Source organism: Triticum aestivum, chromosome 7A (genome assembly GCF_018294505.1).
Source record: "Triticum aestivum cultivar Chinese Spring chromosome 7A, IWGSC CS RefSeq v2.1, whole genome shotgun sequence".
NCBI classification, from domain to species: domain Eukaryota; kingdom Viridiplantae; phylum Streptophyta; class Magnoliopsida; order Poales; family Poaceae; genus Triticum; species Triticum aestivum.
The window spans coordinates 9,403,261-9,417,205 of NC_057812.1; the positions used below are offsets into that span (position 1 = coordinate 9,403,261).

At 43.3% G+C, this 13,945-nt stretch overlaps 2 protein-coding genes across 2 annotated transcripts; both read right to left on the reverse strand.

The window, feature by feature from the left end:
* Positions 1 to 1,023: 1,023 nt before the first annotated feature.
* Positions 1,024 to 2,391, reverse strand: LOC123154872 (expansin-A17). Its single transcript, XM_044573485.1, has 2 exons — positions 2,155 to 2,391; positions 1,024 to 1,906 (listed from the first exon to the last, which is right to left on the reverse strand). The coding sequence occupies exons 1-2, from the start codon at positions 2,357 to 2,359 to the stop codon at positions 1,272 to 1,274; spliced, it is 840 nt and encodes a 279-aa protein (XP_044429420.1). The 5' UTR covers positions 2,360 to 2,391; the 3' UTR covers positions 1,024 to 1,271.
* Positions 2,392 to 3,172: 781 nt separating this feature from the next.
* Positions 3,173 to 7,178, reverse strand: LOC123150977 (uncharacterized). Its single transcript, XM_044570773.1, has 3 exons — positions 6,915 to 7,178; positions 6,637 to 6,833; positions 3,173 to 3,711 (listed from the first exon to the last, which is right to left on the reverse strand). The coding sequence occupies exons 1-3, from the start codon at positions 7,026 to 7,028 to the stop codon at positions 3,420 to 3,422; spliced, it is 603 nt and encodes a 200-aa protein (XP_044426708.1). The 5' UTR covers positions 7,029 to 7,178; the 3' UTR covers positions 3,173 to 3,419.
* Positions 7,179 to 13,945: the final 6,767 nt, after the last annotated feature.

Below are 13,945 nucleotides of genomic sequence, written 5' to 3' on the forward strand. Positions count from 1 at the left end.
TAAACTACATTGCATAAGCTACTCAATTTGAAGAAACTAAAAAGAAAAAAGAAACCTAATCATCCTCCTTAATGAGCGTCCCGCAATCCATGATGTTGTCGTAGTCATTGCTGGACTCGGAGCCACTGTCCACCGGGCAACCCAACCTCGTCGGTAGCGCCACTGCACGACCAGACTCGTCCTTAACCCCCTTCTTGTACATCTCAAGCCGCCAACGCTCCTTGGCGATGAGCTTCGAATGCATCCGGCGGAGCTCAGCCATGTACTCTTCATCAGCGTGCGCCATCTCGAGACGCTTAAAGGCCTCCCGATTCTCCTGCAACTTGCGGTGGCAGACTGTCGGGCGTAGACGTCAATGGCCGCCAAACGTCGCCGCTTGATAACCCACGTGTAGGGAATTTATCGTGGACTTTTTAATAAGTAGGATTGTCGAATCTAACAAGGAGTAGACTGAATCCATTGATGGAAACTAGCAAGAGTTGACTGCTGCAAAGAGTGTATGATGGTTTGTTTGAAAGCAAAAGTAATTGCAGGAACACATGAAGTAACAAAAGTGCAACGGTGCAGCAAGTAGTGGACAAATTCTTAATTGCTATGGGCAAGCTGGTTGTTTTACCTATAAGGATCAAGGCGTTCTCGAGGACACAAGGGAGTTTCAGCAAGTTTCATTGAGTTATCGTTCATTGCTTTGATAATTTTTGCGCAGTGGAACCTATAATAATGTGTTGTTGTTACTTTCACAAACAACTTGTTTATGATTATACCCTCTACGCAAGCAGCCACAAATACTCCTCCGGTCATTTTTACTCTACATATAAGATTTGTCTTAGTCAAACTTTGTAAATAGGAGCAGCCGGCGTGCAGACAGAGAGTAGAGATGGACACATGGTGGTTTTTGGTTCGTCCTATGGATGTCTAGACACCCGTAAAACACCGGTAGGTTTGCTTCTGGTTTGCGAGGAAATGCACAAGCGGATGCGTTCACGGACAGCTTGGGGTGTCTGTGGACTATTTGAGGGTCCGTGTTGAAGATGCCCTTAGCATCATAATTAAGATGATGATAGAAAGAAATCAAGCTCTAAGACTTGTACAAGGAATTAGAGATATACATGATGGAGATAGCTCCAGTGGACAAAAATGAAGATGAGAAGACAACGAAGAGAGTAATAATTACTGAAACAAAAACACTTGCGAAACAGCATCGATGGTCAATCGAGGTATGCAGGAATATATATATAGTCGCCATGGATGCATGGCCGGATGGGATGGATCTACCAGAAGTTGTTTGATCCCTGGTAGCAGAGTCCGGGGCTCCACCAGGCGGGGATGGCGTCGCCGACGATGATGGTCTTGCCGTCGGTGCCGCCGGTGATCCTGACTTCGAGCCCCACGGACTTGTCGAGCGCGGCGAAGGCCTGGTACGTGCTCCCCCAGTTCTGCGTCATCTGGACCCACTGCCCGCCCTTCTCCCTGACGGCCATCTCGGCGACGTCCCCGCCGCCGCCGACGTTGTTGACGTGGAGCAGCAGCCAGTATGGGTTCCCCGTGAGGCAGAACTGGACGCCGCCCCTCCTCTCGCACGGCACGCGGCGGAACTGGACGGGCACGATGCCGGCCACCCGGGCGGCGAGCTTGTAGAAGGACGGGGGCGCCATGTCGAAGTGCCTCCGCGGCGGGTTGCACCAGCCGCCGTCGTTGCTGTCCTGGTACCAGTTGGGCGGGCAGAGGTTGGTGCCGGTGATGACGACGGAGGGCGACCCCGGCACGCACCACTTGGACTGCACGCACCGGATCTCGTAGCACCGCCCGCACCCGGCGCCGTCCGCGAACAGCGGCGTGCTCAGCGCCGCCGTCCTCGTCGAGTAGAGCGACGCGATGTCGCTGCCGCTGTACCCGCATGCGCCGCCTGCACAATGCATATGAGGATGTCAGAATCACGATTTTGAATCGGATCGAAGGTCTGATGGCATGATCATAAATCGTAGAATCTTAACTATTAGGATCATAGAAAACATAAATTTTATGAGCTAAAATCGTAGAATCATATGCGTTAGTTTGGATGATAATGTCGTACAATCGTACAACAAAATCACGATTATGGACTTAGTTAGCTATACGGTGTGCATGGTCCACGCGGGTGTGCTATGCACGTACCGAAGTCGTGGCCGAGGCCGCTTTCGGAACCGTAGAAGGTGGCGTGGGCGTTCTCCCAGCCGTACGTCGGGAAGCCGGTGGAGGGCACGCTCGGGCTCGGGGTCGACGGCGCCGGCCAGTACTGGTTAGGGAAGCCGGCGCTCGCCAGCTGGGCCGCCGCAGCCGCCATCAGCACCACCGCGACGATCGCTGGAGTCCTCGCCATGTTCGTCGAAGGTGGGTGTTGCTCGTAGATCGATGTCGTACGCCGGAGTTGATGACCGTACGTCGCAGGAGAATGCGAGTTTATAGTAGGGCAGAACACAAAGTTGGTTGGCGCCACGTTCATGAGCCTGCCTGAACGAGTTGGGCGCACGATTTGTTCAGTTTCTTTTCTCCTGGCCGGCCGACAGAATTTCGTTCATTCATTCATGGGCGCACGTCTGTGGTGGTTTTTGTTCCACCGCTCATGGGCCGGAAGAAGCCCAGTGGCAGGTGCAGCCCCACGAACCTGGGCTTCGGCGTTTATATAAAAAAGAATCTCATAAACACTTAAATGTTTGACTACATCTAAGAAAAACTTGAAGAGTTGACTTTGTGCCAAAATAAGAATATTTATAATTTTCTGCCATACAAAAGACTACTTCCATTTTCTGAAACAATTCGACCTTCTGACTTGGGCATGATGTACACTAGAACATTTTCCAAAGAAGACTTTCTATTTTCCAAAAGGATATTTCTTTTTTTAGTCGGAGTTGATATGCTCCCACATTATGTTGTAGTCTTCACCTCTTCTTTGTTTTTTTTTCTATGAAAGGCTGACTCATTCTCTTTTTCTTTTGTAGGTGTAAAGGCTGACTCATTCTCTTTTTTTTTTGTAGGTGTAAAGGCTGACTCATTCATTCCACGAACAAGGTCATGGCTAACATGCCAACACATCAAATAAGCCCAACAATGAGCGATCTCACTCTATCTAGCCAACATACAAGACACCTCACTAGCACCACAGCTTACACGAACTAAAAGTAATAAACAGACCTAAAGCAGCATGGGAAATATAGTATTACACCGCAATGTTTTACTTTTCCCATGACAGTTCATGCAACATTGTCTCTGGAGTACACCCCAAAGGCGATCCACATCATAAACATATGATGCAGTTACAGTACCGTTTCTGCGTCACTCGGATCATCAGATGCAAGTGCAAGCACAAAGCTTCAGGCACACATAAGTTACAGCAACCTCCCAGCCCAGGCGACAGCAAAGCAACACAAAACCCCACTCACTCAGAGCCCAGGGCCGCCGCCCCTGTCGAGGCCGTAGTCGGTCATGCCCACGCCGGCCTCGTTCTGGTGCTTGATGAACCCGCCGTCCGCCGCCTTCGAGTAGCTCCAGTAGTACACCAGGGAGGCCACAAGGTTGATGAGCATCATGGCGGCAGCCGCCGCAAACACCCCCTTGCGGAGCGCGGCGCAGCTGACCAGGTCATGCTTTGTGTAGTAGCCAAGGTACTTGGTGTGGTACGCGTTCTTCGCTGATCCTCCGACGAGGCAGGCCTCCGCGACGAGGAACGTCAGCCTGGGAAGAGGTATGAACATGACATTGTCAGAATGATAATGATGATCATGATCAAACAGCACTTCTCATATGGCAAAACTTTAGTATGTTTTAATGGACACCCTTTTATGCACAGCAGTCCTGGGTATCGAGTCTAAGTAAGCAATTATTACTGAGAACGGAACAATGTCGCTGAAATAATCTGCAACAGGAAAAGATTTGGAGAAGTCGACTATAACTTCTTGTCCAAATCTTTTTCCTGCTATTATGAGGTTCTCAAATAATAATCTATAGTGCTCCTAATTGCTTCTACTCTGCATCTAATGAGATTGTCACATTGCTTGTATTTTTCAAGTCCTAATAAGATACGAGTCACTTTTCTCCACACCATATACATTTCCAGACAATGGTATTTCATAAATTACATAAGCCATAACATTCCCAAGACAACAAAAATTCCTAAATTACTTAATTGCTTTGCTCAGATTACATTTTTTTTTGCTCAGATTAAATTACTTACTCATGGTTTCAGAACAATTAAGTATAGACTTCTGAATTGGGTTTATTAGGAAATAGAGGTAGACTGTAACAGAGGGTAAGAGAACCATTGATTCCATAATAACCAATAAATAAAATTTTAAAAAATGTCAACTTAAAAGAGCAAACTTGAGGTAATGGTAATGTTATGAAAATAAGTGCTGAAGAATAGGAAAGCTCAAAAGACGGTATTTGATGCCAACCAAGATCGGTTGGGAAAATCATAAGAGAAAATGCAGATGTGCAAGAATCTAAGAGTTATTGACCGTTATGATTAATCAGCCTTCATTCTAGAGTACAGAAGTATGTTCCACTATAAAACAAGGAAAGACACTCCATTAAATACCCTCAATGAAAATGTGTACATTAAGAAGATCAAGCTTGAAGCCCCTGAAGTATCCTAGCTAGGACTTACAGAGATATAATCATGATGGAACAGAACCTTGACGATATGCTAGCTAGAATTACAAGAAAACATTAAAACAAGACATGAAAAGAAATACATAAAGCAATGTTTAGCTAGTTAAAAGATTTTCTTAGAAAAGCTTATACATTTTACTGTTTAGAAATAAACTTATGGACTTTACATACAATAGTTCTGACAGCATTACCGGACACTACACCTTAGAATGTAGGCTCCACACTAAATATTGCTTTCAAGAATCAAAACATCCCAAATAAAAAAAAGAATCAAAACACCCACAAAAAACTTTCTATTTGTGCTCCGACCATGGAACAAGCGCACTGTCAAATTGGTTCTGCAGCTTAAAGATACAAGCCATACATGCCACGCATGTGGCGCCATTGGTTTACCTTTTTATTGTAGTTGAAATGGTACTCCAGAAACTTTTTGAGCAGTGCGTCCAACTTTTGTTTTTTATATCTTTACAGAACCTGGTCTTATCTCACCTAGAGAGAGCACGCGTACACGCTTATATGCACGCCAGAAGACCTTAGAAACATCTCGTGTCGAAAAAGACAACTTTTCAAGTACTGGATAAGTAATACAATTAATAGTTCTAGTAATACAATTAGAACTAAATGTTTTTCCAGGTAATCCATGGCTCTTAACTTTTCTTTAGAAATGCGGCATTGCCAAAAAGGACTATATATTTTTTTTGCTAGAAAAGAACTAAATGTCTAAATGTCCACATCTTTTTTAGGCTAAAATGTTCACATCTTTGTTTATTGCTGTGGCTGTGTCGGCCAATGTACTATTTGAGGGAGGAGGTTGAGTAACTGCATACACGCATTAGCGCATTAGTGAAGCCTTATCTGCTTTTGTGAGAAGCGCTGACCCCTGATGGGGGCATAGAGATAGAGATGAAATTATTGTGACATGACGACGTTGATAGTCATCGTCCAGCGATGGTGTGTGCAAGGGTACAAACATGGAAAGCCGTTTTGTCTTTGGCGCAGAGAGCATGTGGCAGGCGGCAGCACGCGCATTGCTCATGGTTTTACATGATTGTTCTAGAGAAGCCTGTAGCAATAGCATGGCCCACACTATGACGGCAAGGCTAAAGTGCGGGTAGCAAATTTGTGCTGTTATGGATGGATATCTAGAGTATGAATTAACCCATTGAGATGCCTTTGACAGCAAACTAGTTCTAGGAAAACAATTCTTATGATCCAACAGAATTAGGTATAAATAAAATAAATTGCTCTTTTGAACTACAGAACTTGAAATTACAGGGTTAGGCACAACCAGGCACCAACATTCACACAACCACACCAATTCAACATACCTCCTAAAAGAAATTGAATATACACTTGCAGAAAAGTGTGAGTTTCATCCATCCCACTAGGAATGGAGTGGATTGGTCTGAGTACTCTGTTTTTCATTCAAGTGTAAAGGGAAATATTGTCCAACCTGAAGAATCTGCAGGATTGCAGGGCCACAACGTGCAGGAGTGTAAGTTGGATAAAATTTTCCTATAATCGGCTGGCTGAGTAACCTTGCCTAAGCTGGAGGTTTTGTCAGAGGGTAATCCAACTGAAGTGTGTAATAAAATGTTGTCTTGTGTACTAGTAAAATGTTGTCGAGATACCCACAAATTACAACTAACCAACACAAATTATGTTGGTACTTGAATCCAATTCAGTGTATCACAGTTGGTGTGCCTCAGTCCCAAATCTTTAAGAGACCAGGGCCCGGGCAGATTAAGTAAAAAAAAACAGATTTTCAGTATGCAACTACCAAGCTTGATACGCAGAAGGGTACAGGCAGCGAATGATTTCACTTTCAGTGGGCGTATTATCACGGTGCATTCTAAAATTTCAGCGCCCACAAGAAAAACAATTTTATACTCCCAAGTCGTAGCAGTTCTGAAGTAAGAGAAGCAGATCTCCGTACACCCAACAAACAGAGCACGAATCGAGCCGAATCTAGGGTTGAGCGAGGCGCACCAGGAGACGGCGAAGGCGGCGACGGCGCATCCGCGGGAGGAGAGGGCCGGGCCGAAGCAGAGGCAGCGGGTGACGCCGGTGACCAGCAGCTGCGCCAGGAGGAGCACGAAGAAGGCGCAGACGCCGTAGACGGTGGAGGCGTCCGTGTCGTAGAGGCAGTAGGAGCGCTCGTCGTACTCGTCCGGCACCACCTTGCCCTGCGAGGAAGAAGGACATCAGCCCCGGCGCAGGCGGGGGGCAAGGGAAGGAGGAGGGGTGGTCGGGGAGGTGGGGCGTACGGTGCTGCGTCGCTGCTCGGCGCCGACGGCGAGGAGGAAGGCGAAGACGTTGAGGAAGATGAGGAAGCCGCACAGCGCGAGGGAGGCCGGCCGCGAGGTGGCGAACCCGGCCATCGGCGTCGAGTCTCGACCAGCTCCGGCTCCGGCGGCGGCTGCTTCTTGCTCACTGAGCTCGGTGTGGGGAGACGCTAGTGGGAGTGGGGAGTGGGAGTGGGAGTGGGTGCGTGGGGCCCATGAGTCGGGGACTGGATATTAATGCGGGTTTCATTTTTCCTTTCTGGAAAGGGCCGTAGGTCGAGTCTCGGCAAGCTTGACAAGCCCGTTCGGTCGGCTCATTTTTATCTTGACCCCATTTCTTGATGAACCAAGCCAATTTTAAATTTCAACTTCAACTCTTATGAACAGCTTGTTAAACTCATTAATATTCTCAATTGGCTATAGCTTTACTTCAGTTATTCACAATCAACCAGCCGCCTCCGCAACCTTAGTGTGCGATTTTCTTAATGTTCTGTTATTTGTACCTTTAACGAGCACTCCCGATGAGTTTACAATGAACTGAGCACTAACCAAGACAGTGCCGATTTTCTGCTGAAAATGCATCCAGCCCTCGGGTCGCTCCCTCCCCGGGGAGACACGGGCGGCGGCGCGGTCCCCTTCCACCGCTGCCCCTCTTCGCTCCCCTCCCCTCGCCAGCTGAAAATTTTACTTACAAGATCCAGTCTTATGTGTTTAAGTGTTTCGCTGTGCGGTGGGAGGCGATTAGGCGAGTTGTGACGTGAGGTCGGCGCATGTTGTGTTATTTTTACCTTTAACAAGGGCTTACGAGCTTATACTGAACTAAGCCCGACCATTAAATCTTAGCTCGTTATACAGCTAACCGGCTTAACAAGCCAAGCCTTAATGATCACGATCCCTAACGAGCTGAACCTAAATAAGCCGAGCAGGTTCATTATCCACACTTGCTGATGCTAGACTCTAAGGGGCATGTTCTTTTTTACTTGCAGATTTTGTGGAATCGGATTCTGGGAATTTTTCCAGCAATTACGGGGCTCTTTGCATTGAAGGATTTTCATAGGAATATTTGAGGATTCTAATCCATTGGATTTTATCCTAAGGAAGCCCTTTGGATCAAAGGAACAACACCTCCAAAATTCCTATGGATTGCATTCCTACACCTCAATCCTATAAGAATTTGAACACCCACTCTAACCTCTTTTTTACACTCATTTGCATAGGATCGAGGCATTTTTCCCGTGTTCCACCAAATGACCATTCTTGCAGTTTTCCTCTGTTTTGCACATGCAATCCCGTCAAATTCCTGTGTTTTTTGAATTCCCGTGTTTTCTAATCCCGTGATCCAAAGAAGCCACCTGTGTGCAAAATCCTTAGGAATCAGTAGTCTAGTTTGTTCCATGTATTGCAATATGATATTCTCAGTCAGGATTATCCATTAAAATGTAGTAATGCCCCTGGATGTAATTGTTGTGATTTTTAACTTATGTATTGATGTTTTGTAGGTGATGTTCGTGATAGTGTAGATATGAAAATAAAGACTTAAATATTACATGATCGTGTTTCTTTCATACTGTACATAGCTATCATTGTACATAGCTGCTTGTTAATGGGCATTGAATTGAAATCTACAACAATACTGAAAGTCTGTTGAATTGGAATCTATGCAAATGTTGGACATATGTTGAATTGAACTACATAAAACTGACTGTGCCCAGAGTGAGGACCTGGCATCTACCAGACAGGGGGCGTTGGGCACAAGGTCATCAGTCTCGATCTTGACCAGTTCGGCTCCGGCTATAGATTGTTCTCACTAAGCTCTGTGTAGCAAGACACCGAGGGAGTTGTAGCGGGAGTGATATTGTGGGGATTAGGTGGGAGGGTGGGGAGGGAGGATAGGAGTCAGTGATTGGATATAAATGCACAATGTTTTTCCTTTTTCAATTTTAGAAAGGAACCACGATTTCTCCATCGGTATGAAGCCCCACGAGTTTTAAGCCTTAGTTTGTAGTAGCTGAACTGGGCTGTCCTAGGAAAAAGTGGGCGGGCAAACGAGACTATGAGAATCTACAGTAATGCCAATGTAGCCTAATACCAACAACACTTGGTTTGTCGTGTTGCTATTCGATGGGAGAGTAGGAGAAAAGACTGTCACCACCGCTCAAGGCCACCACCGTCGCCACCCGCAACCAACGTCACTTCGCACCTCCTCGCTACCCCTGTCTTATCCCAAGATCCCCAACCACTTTCTTCATGGTTCTGTCGCTGCCCCACAACCTTTCAGGCTCAAGAGAAATGCTTCTTCTCCGATGATGGCATGCACCCCCCTTCTTAACCCTAAGTCGAGCCAAGAGGAACCTCGTGTTTGCTTGCCTTCCGCATCACATGCAAGTATAAGTATTGGATTATATAGTTTTAGGACTAAAGTGGAATTTTGATTTGTCACTGCATTGTATGCGCCAATACACTTTCTTTTGGATTCAGCGTGTTCTACACGCCTAGCACAACACTCGAAGCTAGCAGTTTTTTCTATATTCAAAAGAAAAGTGTGGGCGTAGAAGGGATTCACGATGCGACGCCTGCAAGTTTTTGTTAGTGAGTCAGAGCCCAGTAGCAGAGCCCCAGGCTATTATTTTTCCTGTGTCATTTTTGTTTCCTTTTCTGTTTTGCCATTTTTTTCCTTAGTTGTTATCTATTTTATTTTTATATTTTCCCTTTCTTTCATTTTGTTAATTTTTTAACTGTTTCGATTGCAATATTCTTTTTTCTAAATATGTGAATATTTTTTAAAAGCATGAATAAAATTAAGAGGACACGAGTAACCTTTTTAAAACATATGGACTTTTTCATTAAATGATTTTTTTCACATGTACACATATTTTATAAATATGCGATGAACACTTTTTACAAATGCATGAAAATGTATACCTGTACACATGGACATTTTTGTGAGGGAACTGAATATTTTTGTTTATATAATTTTTTCCCTATGATTTAAGTTTGTTTTCAAAATATTTAAATGTATATTAGGATAACTTTTCGATTTTTAGAAAACTCAGTAAAGAAGAATGATTTAACGGGCCACATCTTGAGTTGCCGGCACATTACGGGTTGCCTTTAACCTGTCGGTTGTCGCTTAAGTCGGTGTATATATAGCGCAAAATTCTATTTAGGGCTTGTGGCACGCCGAAGCTATAATTCGCTTGACACGAGATGGTAGCTCCCCTCAACCGCAGCGCCGTGCATATGGGCCGACACATTCGGGATCACTTCTAGGTCATTGTAGGTCCGGTTTCAGTGGGTTCTCTTCTTTTTCTGTACAACGGTTGGAGTGGTCCCCTTTTTGTGGTTTTCTTTCATTATTTATTTCTCTCTTTGTTTGCTTTACGGTTTTCACCAGTTTTCCTTGGTTTTCACTGTATTTGACTATTCTGTATCGCTTTTGCTAGTTTTTCTTTCTTTCTTTTGGTTTTTGTTTTTCTTTTTTTCTTTCTTTCTCCTTTTTTCTTTGGTTTTTGGTTTCTTTCTTTTTGCTGTGTTCCTTCTTTACATTTTCATCAGTTTTCTTTGGTTTCACTATATTACATTGTTTCCCATTGTTTTCCTTTTTTTCCTTTCTTATCTGTTTTTATTTTTATTTTATCATTCTTTCTTCGTTTTTTTTGTTTCCTAATCTTTTTTTCCAACATATGCTAATATTTTTTGTAAACGCCAATAATTTTTTTAATACATGTTTAATATAGTTCAAATACTCGAACAACGTCGTTTAAATGTATGTTATGATTTCTACTTTTTCTATATACATTATCAATTTTTCGTATATAGTAAAAACATTTTTTTATACATGTTCATTATCTTTCAAATACACGATTATCTTTTTTTCAGAAAAATGTATATGTCTACATTTTTTAGGCATGTTTAGCATTTTTCAAATACATGATCAACTTGTTTTAAAATATATGTTTTGATTTCTATTTTTTTCACGTAAATTGTACATTTTTGGTATATAGTAGAAAGGTTTATATATATATTCTCACCAAATACTTGATTAACTGTTTTTCAATAAATGTTTGTTTCTACATTTTATATAAGTATTGTACATTTTTCTATACATCACGAACATTTAGTAGGAATGTTTAACATTTTTTCAACTACATAAATAACATTTTTCAAATATATTTTTGTTGATGTCTACATTTTTCATAAACTTTTTGTACATTTTTTGTTGCTCAAAAAGAAATTCATATACACATTTACCATAAACAGGAAAAATGATGAACTAACCTTGCACTAACCTGGAACCTACCTGGGCCTGGCCATTTATAGCAAATCCGACACGAGCACATGCTCCATCCTAAGGGAGCCACTAGTTAACGAGCGCTCCTTCAGGAGCCTCGCAACAATTAACGTCACTTGGCGCGCTCTCAGACATTCTTAGTGTCACTGGGCGTTCCCTTTGGATTTATTTTTTTATTTTTCCACACACATTTACGGCTATTTAAACAGTTTTTTTTGACGTCTTGGTTTTTCACCGGTCTTCCTTAGCTTTTTGATAAATTTTGTTTTGAAAAAAATATTTTTGCGCGAAAAAACACATTTTCTTTTTTTCTTTCTTTCACGAGAGTCACGGTTTGCTTCCGGGAGAGGCACGGTTGTGCTTTCGCGAGAGCCACGGCCGTGCCTCTCGGAAACCGAAAAAAACATGTTTTCTGTTTTTTGCCTTTCGCGAGTCATGGTTTTGCTTCCGCGAGAGGCACGGTTGTGCTTTCGCGAGAGTCACGGTCGTGCATCTCGGAAATAAAAAAACGTGTTTTCTTTTTTTCCTTTCGCGAGAGTCACGGCCGTGCCTCTCGAAAACGAAAAAAACGTGTTTTCTGTTTTTTCCTTTCGCGAGAGTCGCGGTTTTTCTTCCGCGAGAGACACAGTTGTGCTTTCGCGAGAGTCACGGCCATGCCTCTATGAAACGAAAAAAAACACATTTTGTGTTTTTTTTTTCTTTCGCGAGAGTCACAGTTTTGCTTCCGCGAGAGGCATGGGTGTGCTTTCGCGAGAGTCATGGCCGTGCCTCCTCGGAAACGAAAAAAATGCGTTTTCTTTTTTTTTCTTCCGCGAGAGTCACGGTTTTTCTCCCGCGAGAGGCACGGTTGTGATTTCGTGAGAGGCACGGGCGTGCCTATTTCAGAAAGGAAAAAAACCCGTTCTCCTGGTTCGGTTTTTTTGTCCGGTTTTTTCATGAAAAAAAAGTTCATCAAAACCTTTTCAACATGGGATCTAGTTTTGAAGATCTTGACGCGAGGAATCCAACGGTGAAAGTGGTTCGAGATTTGGACGCATGGTTTGAGAGATAAAACATTTTGAATAAACGAATCTACGAAAAAAGGAAAAACTCCCAGCTTGCGACAAGTGGCGCGCTACATGGGTGCCACTTGTCGCATCCTGCGAAGTTGGAGTGGTCTTTGCAACGAGTATTCCTCAACTAGTTTTTTTTGAGACAATCTCGCTTACCTTTATTCAATCTCCAAAATGTTTACAGGAAAGGGAAGCTCCCCCGGTCGGCCTAACCAAGCATGGCGACCAAAACTGAGTCCTAAAGCATTGCCTAGCGAGAGTGTGAGCCTCGAAATTCGAGCTCCTAAGTTTATGAACTATATTACAGCGAAAGAAATTCCTAGATCGGTCTTTTATTTCATGTAGAATGGCTCCATACCCTACTGCCAAGTTCACCTTGATGTCATTCACCACCATCTTGCTATCTGAAGCAATATGAATCCGGTTCTCGTAAAGATCATCAACTAAAGATTGCCCTTCACGTACTCCCAATGCTTCCAGCGTCTTAGGATCAATTATGTGTCTAAAAGTGACAGCTGAAGCCCCAAGAAATTTTCCTCTCTAATCCCGACAGACTGCCGCCACAGCTCCGAAACTTCCTTCTACAGAGACCGCTGCATCAACATTAACCTTCGCAAGACCCTCCGGAGGTGCCAACCAAGCTGTTGATCGTGCTTTGGGCATTTGTGGCTGCGTCGGAGCTTGCCTTTCAACTATATGTAGATCTCTGAGAAAAAAGTTGACAAAAGAATGAGTTGCAAAAGGGGTTTCAAAAATATCTTCATGGATGGCTTTCCTCCTTGATCGCCAAATGGCCTATAAGGTCACCACCATTAGGGTGAACTGCTCGTGTGACAATGTCTCATGCATAGTAAATAGCCAGTTTTTTGCATCCATTGTCAGATTATCAACCATAGCTTCCACAATTTCCTCCGAGCAGAGAGACCACACACTCATTGCAATAATGCAATCAATCAAAGCATGTTTCCAGTCATCTTGCGCGGTGCAGAAAGCACACACAGATGTGGCTGGCATATTTCTGCGATGTAATACGGCAGCCATTGGAGTGGTTTCATGGCAAAGTAGTCCTCAACTACTGATTTTGATCTTTTTTTAAATGTTACTACTTTAGCCCAGTTACTGGCTCCGACGTGTAGTTTGCATCAGCATGAATGGGCTGGCCCAAAATGAGTTTGTTCCCTTTTTTTAGACGTGTGGCAGTTATTTTCGTTTTTCTTTCAGCTTTCATTTTTACTTACTTTCTATTTTTATCTATAATTTAAAGTTTTTTTCTAAAAATCCATGAATATTTTCAAATCCGTGAAGTTTTTGAAATCACAAATTTTTACAAATTGGGAAATTTATTTGCAAATATGTGAATTATTTTCGAAATTTCGAACTTTTTCCCAAAATTTGGTGAACTTTTTTCAGATTCATGAATTATTATAATTTGTTAGGTTTTTAAATTTTATTTAAAAACATTTATGAAATTATCAAGTTCGTTTTCAAAAAAAAATTAATTGAACAATTTATGATCATTATTTTTTTCTAAAGTCAACGGTGAAATTGGTGAATAGTCAAAGGACCAGTGTTCAAGGATCAACTGGCGGTGTTCTAATGTGTCCCAGAGCGAGTGCTCATCAAGCGGCGCGCGCGAGTGCTATTCAGTTATCGGGCGCTAAAACCGTTGC

What these genes read in the sequence shown, in the direction of transcription:
- LOC123154872 (XM_044573485.1), bottom strand. Translation starts at nt 2,359, where the DNA reads ATGGCGAGGACTCCAGCGATCGTCGCGGTGGTGCTGATGGCGGCTGCG. An exon ending in CGGCCTCGGCCACGACTTCG is followed by an intron (nt 1,907 to 2,154) that starts GTACGTGCATAG and finishes TGCATTGTGCAG; the next exon opens with GCGGCGCATGCGGGTACAGC.
- LOC123150977 (XM_044570773.1), bottom strand. Translation starts at nt 7,028, where the DNA reads ATGGCCGGGTTCGCCACCTCGCGGCCGGCCTCCCTCGCGCTGTGCGGC. An exon ending in CCGAGCAGCGACGCAGCACC is followed by an intron (nt 6,834 to 6,914) that starts GTACGCCCCACC and finishes TCTTCCTCGCAG; the next exon opens with GGCAAGGTGGTGCCGGACGA. An exon ending in GCCGCCTTCGCCGTCTCCTG is followed by an intron (nt 3,712 to 6,636) that starts GTGCGCCTCGCT and finishes ACCTCTTCCCAG; the next exon opens with GCTGACGTTCCTCGTCGCGG.